This window comes from Octopus bimaculoides, chromosome 7, assembly GCF_046866305.1.
Source record: "Octopus bimaculoides isolate indiv1 chromosome 7, ASM4686630v1, whole genome shotgun sequence".
Lineage (NCBI taxonomy): Eukaryota > Metazoa > Mollusca > Cephalopoda > Octopoda > Octopodidae > Octopus > Octopus bimaculoides.
Genome location: NC_142934.1, coordinates 79,527,144 through 79,539,585, shown reverse-complemented (window position 1 = coordinate 79,539,585; position 12,442 = coordinate 79,527,144). Strand labels below are relative to the sequence as shown.

At 36.4% G+C, this 12,442-nt stretch overlaps 1 protein-coding gene across 1 annotated transcript; it reads right to left on the bottom strand.

Moving 5' to 3' along the window:
* Positions 1-546: 546 nt before the first annotated feature.
* LOC149134787 (uncharacterized) lies at positions 547-9,436 on the bottom strand. Its single transcript, XM_089355557.1, has 3 exons — positions 4,534-9,436; positions 2,621-2,709; positions 547-1,590 (listed from the first exon to the last, which is right to left on the bottom strand). Exon 1 carries the CDS (start codon positions 8,493-8,495, stop codon positions 7,323-7,325), a length of 1,173 nt encoding a protein of 390 aa, XP_089211683.1. The 5' UTR covers positions 8,496-9,436; the 3' UTR covers positions 547-1,590; positions 2,621-2,709; positions 4,534-7,322.
* Positions 9,437-12,442: the final 3,006 nt, after the last annotated feature.

Below are 12,442 nucleotides of genomic sequence, written 5' to 3'. Positions count from 1 at the left end.
TAATAAATTGGCGATAATAATTTATAAATGTAATATTTTGCTATACCTGTTATCATTTTTTTGTTCCAAACATTAAAGTGTGGCCGCACTGGAGCACCGCCTTGAACAATTTTAGTTGTATGAATCGACTCTGGCACTTATAATTTTTGTAATTTTTTTCCATCGGTCGCTTTTGCCGAACCACTTGGTTACGAGGACGTAAACAAATCAACACCGGCTGTCAAGCGGTGGTGGATGACAAACAGAAAGACTCACACACATACACACACACACTTATATATATATATATATATATATATATATATATATATATATATATATATATATATATATATACATATACGACGGGTTTCTTGCAGTTTCCACCTACGAAATCCACTTACAAGAGGACCAAATGGTTGACGATACTAGCCCAAGGTGCCGCTTTATACTTTATAAGTATAATATAGTGTTGCAATACTTTATAATTATAATATATGGACGTAATGCAATATCAATACAATGTACCATTGAAATTCTTTATTGATGTAATATATTGTCGTTACTCTTTATAGCGGTAATATGTTTGTGTAATAGTTTATGAATGTAATACATATTTGCAATATTTTGCAAATGAAATAAATTATTATATTACGTTATAAATGCAATGTATTGTTGTAGCAAATCAAGGTGGCGAGCTGGTAAAATCATTAGCACCCTCGACGAAATGCTTAGCGTTATTTCATCTTTTATGAGTTCAAATTCCGCCGAGGTTGACATTTCCTTTCATTCTTTCGGGGTCAATTACATGTACCAGTTACGCACTGGTTGTCGATGTAATCGACTTAATCCCTTTGTCTGACTTTGTTTGTCCCCTCTATGTTTAGCCCCTTGTGGGCAATAAAATAATATATTATTGTTACTCTTTATAACAGTAATATATTATTAACGTTACGTTATGAGTTCAAATTCCACCGAGGTCGACTTTGCCTTTCATTCTTTCGGGGTCAATTAAATAGGTACCAGTTGTCCACTGGGTCGATGTAATCGACTTAGATCTTTCCCTAAATTTGAGGCTTTGTGCTACCAGTAGAAAGAGTTAATGTAGAAATTCACAGCCTTTGAGGAGGGGAGCGGTGTTGCTATTATTTTTTTTCAATCGCCTCTAGAATGATGAAACGTAAACTAACTGTAGAATTTGGATGTAGAGCGTAAGTAGCAATGACGTAATACAGCAGCTGATATCCTGAACTCAAATACTAAGTTTTAAACATGAACCCTTAAATTATGGATTTTTTACATTGGCAGCAAAACCTAAAGTTGTTGGTGAAACGTATTTTAAATGGTATTTAAATAGGCAAAATCATAATGTTCTGGTGGCATCAGTTCCCGATCCAGTTTCTCTTCTCATTTCGTGTTATGTCAGAAATTATATTACGTTTCAGATTCGTCGCTAATTCTCTGTTCAAGACTTAATATATTCCCTCCTTTTCTCTACCATCAAGATATAGTCTTTTTCGAAAAAATTTCTCATCAGACAAAATGATTGGTTCTGGTTGTCTTTCGTCAAGGTCTTTCTGTAAATTACTACCATGTCGGCTATAGCTAAATCTTAGAAAATGTGATAGACAAAAGATAAGAAGAAAGAAGATTGTGAACTTTAATTACGTTAAACCAATGATAAAAAGAAAGAAAAAGTAGAATCTAGAATAAAAATTGTAACGGATGTGTATGAGGAAAATATGTAGAAGGCGAAGAAAGAGAAGAAATAGAACTAAAAGACCGCGATATTTGTCATCACATTCAGTTTGGTTTTTACATGATTATCACGAAAGCCAGCGCTATTATAATTTTTGCTGACAGAGGTATATGATAGCAGCCACTGAAGTAATTTTCTTGCATTTTACTTAATCAATGCATTTAAGGGCTACATCATTATTTTTCAATAAGTTAGGGTGTAAATTCAGGGATATTTTACAGCTATTTATAAAGGACCTAGTGATCACGCAGTAGCACCCTACCGTGCATGCACTTTAGAGCGAAGTAGACGGCAGAGATAAGAAAACCCACGGAGAACCGAACCCTCGACGTAGTTTTGTTTCCTTGTCATAGTCATTTCATTTCACATGCATCCCGATATATTTGTGAAGAAAAGGAACATTACAACCTACGTATTATTAATTCATAAAACTATAAGGACTTTCTAAGTAGTTGTAAAAAAAAAATTTGGCAGAAGTTAATGTAAACCAACAAGAAATATTCTACTTGCATTGGAACTAGATTGCTATAGTGATTTATCATTATATCTTAGAATTTCTTATGAAGTCCCCATCTGAAAGGTTTTCTCTTTCAAATATTGATGGTATGATTGCTTTGGGGGGTTGCAGCTTTTATTTTCATCTCTGTTTTATAACATTAAATGTAGCCAACATTAATTTAACACAAATATTGACAGACTGCACATGATTATAATGATCCATCAACTTCATCACTCGAGGCAACATTTAATTCAACACATATTTGAAATTACATTTAAATTAAATGTTGGTAGCATTGATTAATTTACTGGAATTATTATTTTGGTATTAGTATCACTATAAATAGAAATTCGATTCCTTTATCACTATGGAAACATACTTACTAGTCATAATAGATTCAATCTTGTTGTATGCATTTTTCCGTTTCTTTCCTTTTAATAATGCTATCTTATTTCCATTGCAATATCATATCCTTTTAACATACGAGGAAGAGAAGCAACATTTTATTAAAATCACTCTATAATTTTTTTTCAAAATGAGATACGTTGGATGTAACCTTGGGTACACAATGTTTGAAAATGTGACAGTATGGTCTTGAGTAAAACGCCTTTGATCATAAGGCTTCTCGATCAGGGCTAATTTGGGGTTAAAAACAAAACTATCGCCCAATGATGGTTCCTAGAAAAGATCAATGGTTTGAGTTGCATTGAAGAAGAAAAGAATCTAACATTTCGGACATTTTAATTTCTTTGTTTAGAAAGAAAATATAGAGTCATCATCATTTACATCGCAAAACTGGGGACGATAAAATGAAAGAAGTAAATGTTTAATGTAAAGAACCGGTGAAAGATAATGTAATTATTGTGAAGGAGGACATGAGTTGTGCAGGAGATGTGCGATGTGAAATTAAATAAAGTTTGAATACGAATTCACCTGGGCAGATCAGTGTATCTGGGTCTAGGCGTGGTGCAGAGGTCAATGGACAATTTGCAAGCTGAGAAACTAGCGTTCCTGAGGATGACGGTACACAAGTTTTGCGTTTATGGAAAAGAGAAACTTGGAGAGTTCAGAGACGGACAGAAAACGAGTTGAAGAGGAATGAGAGGATTTGGTGTCATTGGTATAGGATAGGAACACAATGCTCTAAGGACTGTGTTTGACTATGCACAGTCTGTATAGTCAAATGAACACTGCATGTGGAAACTATGTAATATAATTTATAAATTTATACAATTAAGTCCTATATGCATGTATATTCAAGCTGAGAGTGAGCTCAGAAAGGGGAGGCCATTGTTATGGAAGATAACAACATGCAAGTATTTTACTTTCATGGTGAACAGAGGTTTAGAGAACCCAAGAGGAAAGAAGATGTGTTGAAGATGTGGACGGCATGAATGGTGTCCTTGATATACATGCAAAACACGTACATAAATGCGCACAAACATGCACATCACAGCAGAAACAAATATAGTCGCTACCACCGTAAGGGGTATTAAAGGTGACTTTGACCAACCCAAAGGAAATTGAAGAAGAGTCATAGGTTGACTGAGGTGGCTTGAAATTTGGTTGATAAGGTAGATATGATCTAAGTCAATAAGATGACCATCGAGCAAATTTGACTTGTAAATCGGTGGGGTGGGGCTTTGATATACGTAAGGTATGGATTTTAAGCAGTGAATTGATGGCTGTAAGGCGAGACAAAGAGGAGATGCCCTAGTGGCAGAGACTGGCTTTTGGTTCTTTTTTCGCAGAGCTCCCAATGGATCGTTCTTACTACATCGTCATGGCGTCTTTTGTATTCGCGTTGTGCCAATTTTGAGCATTCGCTAACGATGTGTGCCATACTGTTTCATCCCTCTCACCACACATTCTGCATTTGTCGCTGTCAGTAGTGTTGTCTATTCTGCACTTCACATAGTTATTATTACATTCTCTTTATCGCAGGTTTGTTGGAGCATCCTGTTGTCAAAGGTCCTACATGGTCTCTTTCTGCGAATTATAAGACTAGGTGCTTAGGTGTTAAGTTTCATGAAAGATACTCAATAGCCAGGTACCAATTTCAAAATCCTAGCTGTCCCCAATAGAGCTGTTTTGCGGGGCAGTCTCTGCCCTGATGTCAATTCCAATTTCTCCGACATATTTCTTGAACTTGGTTGTTTGTACTCTGAGTGACTCTCTTCATTGGCCACATTCTTGTAATTTCGTCTTTTAGTAACTCGTATTTTCCTATTTTCTCCAGCTCTTTGTCCTCTACGCGTGCTTTCCCTTCTATGGCAATATCTATGATCTTACTTACCTTTTTTCCTTTTTATCTACTACAATAATGTCTGGTCTCCAAGCATCAATTAGGCAGTCACACTGGATTGTAAAATATTCCACAAGATCTTATATTCATTGTTCTCAGTGATGCTTTCTGGTTCATCGTCGCACCATTTCTGTGTTCTTCCAAGGCTGTACTTTTCACACAATCTCGAGTGAACAAACTTAGCCACGTTATCGTTGTTTCTTTTGTAGTACTTTTGACCCAGTTTACTACACCCACCCACAATATGGGAGGTTGATTCGTTTTTGCTGCCACACATCCTACAAAGGGGCGATTCACTGCTCTTACGTATTTGGAACTTGGAGTAATTAGTTCTCAGAGCTAGTTCTTGGGCGCTGCATATCAATGCCTCAGTGCATTCTTTCAGATTACTTTTCCTTAGTCAGCTCCTGGTGTTGGTTTTGTGTTTACTTTCGATTTCCCTGAGGTATTTCCCACGCATTATTTTTCATTTTCCAGTTGTTTTATACTCTGTTCTTCACCTTGTTTCTTAAAAGTCTTTGGGTGCGTCACATTTTCGGTAAGTATTGTGCTGTTATTTCTAACTGCAGCTAGCAAGTGTTCACTCTGCTGTTTGACGTACCATCCCAGGCTGTTTTCTTCGCTGACAACACAGATCTTGCATTCTATGAGACCTTTTCCACCCTTGTTTCTATGCACATTAAGACTATCTATCAATATCGCTTTTAGGGTGCAATTCCTTATTCATTGTCATCATTTTCCTGGTTTTTCGATCAATTTCCTAAGCTAGTACTTTGTCCACCTAACAACACTTGCGCCGTATCGCATCAAGGAAACATCCCATATATTCAGTGCCATAATCTTATTCTTTGTATTACTATTGTTGTTGCTGTTGCTGTTCTTTTAACTGTGTATGGAGCACATTGCACCAACAAGAGATCTCGATCTGTCTCGGTCTTTGCTAATGGATTGTGACTGCACCCAGGTATTGCTCTTTACAAGTACTTCAGTTTCTCTGGATCTTCACCATGATTTTTGGTTTGTCACGCTTGCGTCCCCGTTAGGGTGTCCATCGGAGGATTAGCCTTGTAGTCTTGGAAACATAATTTATAAAAGTACCTCAGAGTAGAAAAAATTCCAACAAAATCGGACACAATGAACCATTAACAGAATGCTTGTTCTCTGTTAATGGTGATCCACCTGTCGTCAGCAGTATATTTAGGTGTATTCAGTTTTGTTGAACTACAGTAAAAGGTTGAATGAGTAAAAGTAAAAGAAATGTTTGAGAGATATAGAATTATTTGAGAAGCACTGATCTCATTGAATACTGGTCTTCCGATATCATCAAATGTACACATATCAGAAGTTTTCCTGAGTTCTTAGGCAAATAAAACATACCAAGCTTAACAAATGTTCGTAAATACTATTCCTTTCATAATTTAATGTACAAAATGTGTCTGTATATATTGATTGTTTCTCTTAACTGATCATCTGCTGCATATTATCATATAATTAGAAGTTTTATTATTAACTTATAACAAGTCTAGTGTTTAACAAAATCATTAGAAGCCGGAGCAAATTCTTCTTCGTTATCTTGGGTCCAACGATCTCTATAGAGTATAGGCCATTGTGGTCTTGCCTCCACTGTTCTCGATCCTGGACTATCAGAAGTGGAAGTTGCCATTGCCGCTTTCTTTCGTATTTGCTGCTCCGTGTAAGGCCTTCTTCTCCCAGTGCCTTGTTGGATTTGAATTGTCATCGATGGAACTGTAATTTTGCATTCTTTTTCTAGATATGGGTGTTTTCACTTCTAAGGATAGGTGATCCATTTTAGATGGGCTTCAAGCCTCTGAATTGGGAGGCTCTGCTAGGAGAACGTGCTCCGCTGGCGTAACTCTCAGGGTAACTACTGCTTACGATCCACTAAACCGCAACAAGGATTGGACCTTGTGGTGAGTCGGAATAAATATATTACAGTATTTAGTCCGGACGCTTTACATTTTGAGTTCAATTCCTTCCGGAGTCAACTTTGCTTTTCAGAGATCGATAAAATAAAGTACGAATCAAGTACTAAAGATGACAGTGTCCACTAATCCTCTTCCCTCAAAATTGTGGATTTATGTGTAAATCAGAAGCCATTTTATTCACTTACAAACAAGATGTGAGTTTGGCAAAATCGTTTGGCCGTCAACTTATCGTCTATCTTTAAATCTTTAATATTTTACTTGAAAGGTTTTAATCGAACAGATCGATACCAGAACTTAATTTTGAAGCTTCATACTTATTCTGTACGTTTTTTTTTTCTTGCCAAACCTCTAAGTTACGGGAGTGTAAACAAACCAACACCGGTTCTCATTCAGTGGAACGGTCAAATGCAAACACGAAGACACACACATGCATATATAGACATATATACGACGGGCTTCCACATAGTTTTCTTCAATTAAATTTACTCGCAAGGCATTGATCAGCTCGGACTGTAACAGAAGACATTTATTTAAGATCAGAAGCCATGAGAGCCACTGGCTGGTACTGCATCAGGGCATATTATTATTATTATTATTATTATTATTATTATTATTATTATTATCATTATTATTATTATTATTTTATGTTTGACTTTTGTTTTGCATTTGTACAAGTTGGATCCAAGTCTCACCCAGAGACCTCAAGAGACAACAAGTTAGAAGTTCATGTAGGTGTTATGCCTAGAGTACCATATATTTGGATTTGTACAGTTTTGTTCTAGTGAATGTTTAAGAAACCATAAGAAAATTATGTGTTTGTTTTAAAATTTGAGATCACATAGACAGTATTTTACGTAGGATATGGGCAGTTCCCATGAGCACTATCTTTTGAACTTCGGCCATTTTGGGGTTTCCTGGTATCTGAGCTAGGTAGTAATCAGCCCGTTTAGCTGTCATTCCCAGGGCACCTATGACAATAGGTATTGTTTTCGTCTTCAGATTCCACATTTTGCTAATTTCTATTTCAAGATCTTTATATTTGCTCAGTTTTTGGTAGGTCTTGACAGATACGTTTATATCGATTGGGACAGTCATATCAATGAGGAGGCATGATTTTTGTCTGAAGTCTTTCAGTATGATGTCTGGCCTATTTGCGTCTATCTTTCTGTCAGTTTGAATGGTGAAGTTCCAGAGGAGTGCAATGTGATCATTTTCAAGTACTGGGGGTGGTTTGTGTTCCCACCAGTTTTTGTCATGCGGCAAGTCCAAGTTTTTGCATATTACCCATTGAATATATTGTGCAGCTCTATCATGCCTGTTGAGATACTCTGTAGGCGCAAGCAGACTGCACATGGAGACAACATGATCGATGGTCTCATTTTGTTGTTGGCATATACGACATAATGGGGAGCTGCCGTTCTTTAATATGTTGGCCTGGTAGTTCTTTGTAGGTAGGCATTGATCTTGGGCTGCTATGATAAACCCCTCTGTTTCTGATTTCAAGCCAGAGGCCATTAGCCATTGATGGGTAAGGGCTTTGTCAATATCTGCATTATTCGCTCTCTTTGGGTATTTGCCATTGAGAGGTTTTCCATACCATTTTTCAGTCATAATATCTAAGGCAGCAATTTTAGCACGGGTTATCAAGCGCTTAGCTTTTTCTGCAAGTGTTTCTAGTTCGTCTAATTCTTGAATTTGTTGCAATTGGAATTCAGTTAGATAATCCTTTGCCTGTTTTGTTACTGAGTAAGATGCTTTCTTGCTTTCATGTTTTGAGACAAGTTTTAGCATCCCTTCCTCAGAGTTTTTCAGATAGGTGTCTAGGCCAATTGTGGCTACCTTCATTGTTAATGCCAGCTGTAGAAGTCCTCGGCCGCCCACTTTTCTTGGCAGATAAAGACGTTCTATATCTGCCTTAGGGTGGTGCATTATTCTTCTTCTTATTATTATTATTGTTATTATTATTATCATTATTATTATTATTATTATTATTATTATTATTATCATTATTATTTTACTTCTCAGAACTCTCGGTCTTACTTGCTCTGGTTAATTCTGCGAGAGTTAACAGCATCCTGTTGCCAAAGGTCCCACAGGGTCTCTTTCCGCGAATTATAAGACTCGGTGCTTAGGCGTTAAGTTTCATGGAAGATACTCAATAGGTGTTGCTTAGTAAAACTGAACCCGAAACCGTGTGGTTGAATGCGTGTTTCATAACCACGCAGCCATACCTGCTATTAGTTCGCTTTTCATTCTTGATGTTAGTTCGCTTTTCATTCCTCCAAGGCCGGTAAAACCAAGTAACAGTCAAGTTCTGGAATTGATATGATCGATTTCTCACACAAATTCCAGATCTTGTTCCTATGTTAGAGACAATTATTTACATATAATTACTAGATTTTATTTCTTTCTCTTTATAATGTTGATATTTGCAACGCCATCATGAAACGACAACATGCGAAATTCATGGTACAGTGTAAATGATATTACAACAAATACTCCTTTCTGTTAATCCCTGGTATTGTTATTATGTTTAAGGAAAATCATAAATTTAAATTGCTATTAAACTTTAACGTGGGTGCACACTAATACGAACATTTTTCTTCAAAGCTAAATCCTAAAGCTTCATACATAAACTTGTATCTTTTTCCTAATCCGTAAAACTCATTCGAATATTTTTTCTTCTCTCTGATTTTTTTTTTATCGCTATGTAAATCTATAAAAGAGGAAAATCACTATAAAACTATACCTTTATTTCTAAGTCAAGCTGACCTAATCGCATATTTTGAAGAAACTATAGCCACTGGAAATAATATTTGCAATTCAATAAACGATTTGCCAGCCTAGCGAGCAGCTAAAGAGTTTCTATAGCATCGCTGCTGTTTCTCCAACAAGACCTCAAGCCAATAGCAACCCAAAGAATCCATATAAGGTAAAAATGTCGATGCTATCACTTAAGAGTCGTTTCCATTGTCAGTGACGTAGTTTTATATTATTTGCTGAAATAGAAATCCAACACTTTTTAGTATACGAGAAGAGCTTCTTTGTACAACGAAAGGCAAATATGCTGTTTCCTGCATCTAAGCAGTGTTCGATTTTAAACAAGAGTAACACTAACGTAAACATGTGTGACAGCAACATAAACAACAATAGTAACAGCATCATTAATGGAAGCAAAAATGATATATATATATATATATATATATATATATATATATATATATATATATATATATATATATATATATATATATATATATATATATATATATATATATATATATATATATATATATATATATATATATATATATATATCTATATATATATATATATATATATATATATATATATATATATATATATATATATATATATATATATATATATATGCTTTCTGTTGGTGTTATTATTGCTGCTATATATATATATATATATATATATATATATAGCAGCAATAATAACACCAACAGAAAGCATATAATAATATTGATATTAAAATTTTGTTTACTCACTGAAAGATCATATTACAATAAAATGCAATCTCTTAACTAAAATACAACTCACTTTTACTATTTCAACTGATATCTATTCATGTAGTGAACATACATATATATATATATATATATATATATATATATATATATATATATATATAACTGTATATAATATATATCATAATGATATTTATTCTCCGATTTTTAAGCGATAGTTTTTAAATACAAACAAATGACCGAAAAATGATGAGCTAACTTCAGGCTGAATCGAACTCACAAATCGATGCTTTCATTGTTCCTTGCGTTTGGCCAATCAGATTTGCAAGGATCCATGAAAGCATCGATATGTGAGTTCGATTCAGCCTGAAGTTCGCTCATCATTTTTCGGTCATTTGTTTATATTTAAAAATTGTCGCTTTAAAATCTGAGAATAAATATCATTATCATATATATTATATACAGTTAGTACACAGTTATTATACTATGAGCCTTCCATATTATACTATGAGCCTTCCATATTATCCTATGAGCCTTCCATAGTAGCTTTATCTCTGTAACTCGCAAAGCCTTTCGAGTTTGTTAATAAAAATATTTACATATAAAAATGTACTTGCATAGCAATTGACCTGATCTGAGATCGTGTGCTAGAACGAAAATAATTGCAGTGTGGAAGGTGTTTTTAAGCCATTTAAAATAACACACAAAATCCGTTAGATTCACTTCAACATTTAATTTTAATTTGCCAAAATATATTTTCGTCACTTTGAGACCGCGACCTGACAAAATTCCGTGCAGGTCGCGGTCTCAAAGCGACGAAAATATTTTGGCAAATTAAATTTAAATGTTGAAGTGAATCTGACGGTTTTTGTGTGTTTCTTAAATGGCTTATAAACACCTTCCACGCTGCAATTGTTTATATATGTTCGAAGGTTATAAAGGTTCGAAGGTTATAAAGGACACAGGTTTCGTGTGTCACATAGCTAGCTAGAGGCGATGGCTTCTTGGAGCTAATTCACGGCAGCTTTCGTCCTAATTTTGGGACTGCCATGTTGGCTTGGCGATAACTATTAATTTCCAGTACCGCTGCCGTAGTCTCCTTTAGAGAGACTTAGAAATATTAATAACTCTATTTCTGAAAACCAGTGGATAGATTCCACTGAAATTAGATAAATAACCTTCGAGCAGATAGTCAGCAGCGCCGCCTGGCTAAGGCTTGGCTACTCTGCATTGACAAGGGGCAACACCCTGAAACTAGTCTAGTCTGCAGATGCCAAACCAGCAGGGGGACACTGCTGACCTCCCCTGTTCGAAGGTTATAAAGGACACAGGTTTCGTGTGTCACATAGCTAGCTAGAGGCGATGGCTTCTTGGAGCTAATTCACGGCAGCTTTCGTCCTAATTTTGGGACTGCCATGTTGGCTTGGCGATAACTATTAATTTCCAGTACCGCTGCCGTAGTCTCCTTTAGAGAGACTTAGAAATATTAATAACTCTATTTCTGAAAACCAGTGGATAGATTCCACTGAAATTAGATAAATAACCTTCGAGCAGATAGTCAGCAGCGCCGCCTGGCTAAGGCTTGGCTACTCTGCATTGACAAGGGGCAACACCCTGAAACTAGTCTAGTCTGCAGATGCCAAACCAGCAGGGGGACACTGCTGACCTCCCCTGTTCGAAGGTTATAAAGGACACAGGTTTCGTGTGTCACATAGCTAGCTAGAGGCGATGGCTTCTTGGAGCTAATTCACGGCAGCTTTCGTCCTAATTTTGGGACTGCCATGTTGGCTTGGCGATAACTATTAATTTCCAGTACCGCTGCCGTAGTCTCCTTTAGAGAGACTTAGAAATATTAATAACTCTATTTCTGAAAACCAGTGGATAGATTCCACTGAAATTAGATAAATAACCTTCGAGCAGATAGTCAGCAGCGCCGCCTGGCTAAGGCTTGGCTACTCTGCATTGACAAGGGGCAACACCCTGAAACTAGTCTAGTCTGCAGATGCCAAACCAGCAGGGGGACACTGCTGACCTCCCCTGTTCGAAGGTTATAAAGGACACAGGTTTCGTGTGTCACATAGCTAGCTAGAGGCGATGGCTTCTTGGAGCTAATTCACGGCAGCTTTCGTCCTAATTTTGGGACTGCCATGTTGGCTTGGCGATAACTATTAATTTCCAGTACCGCTGCCGTAGTCTCCTTTAGAGAGACTTAGAAATATTAATAACTCTATTTCTGAAAACCAGTGGATAGATTCCACTGAAATTAGATAAATAACCTTCGAGCAGATAGTCAGCAGCGCCGCCTGGCTAAGGCTTGGCTACTCTGCATTGACAAGGGGCAACACCCTGAAACTAGTCTAGTCTGCAGATGCCAAACCAGCAGGGGGACACTGCTGACCTCCCCTGTTCGAAGGTTATAAAGGACACAGGTTTCGTGTGTCACATAGCTAGCTAGAGGCG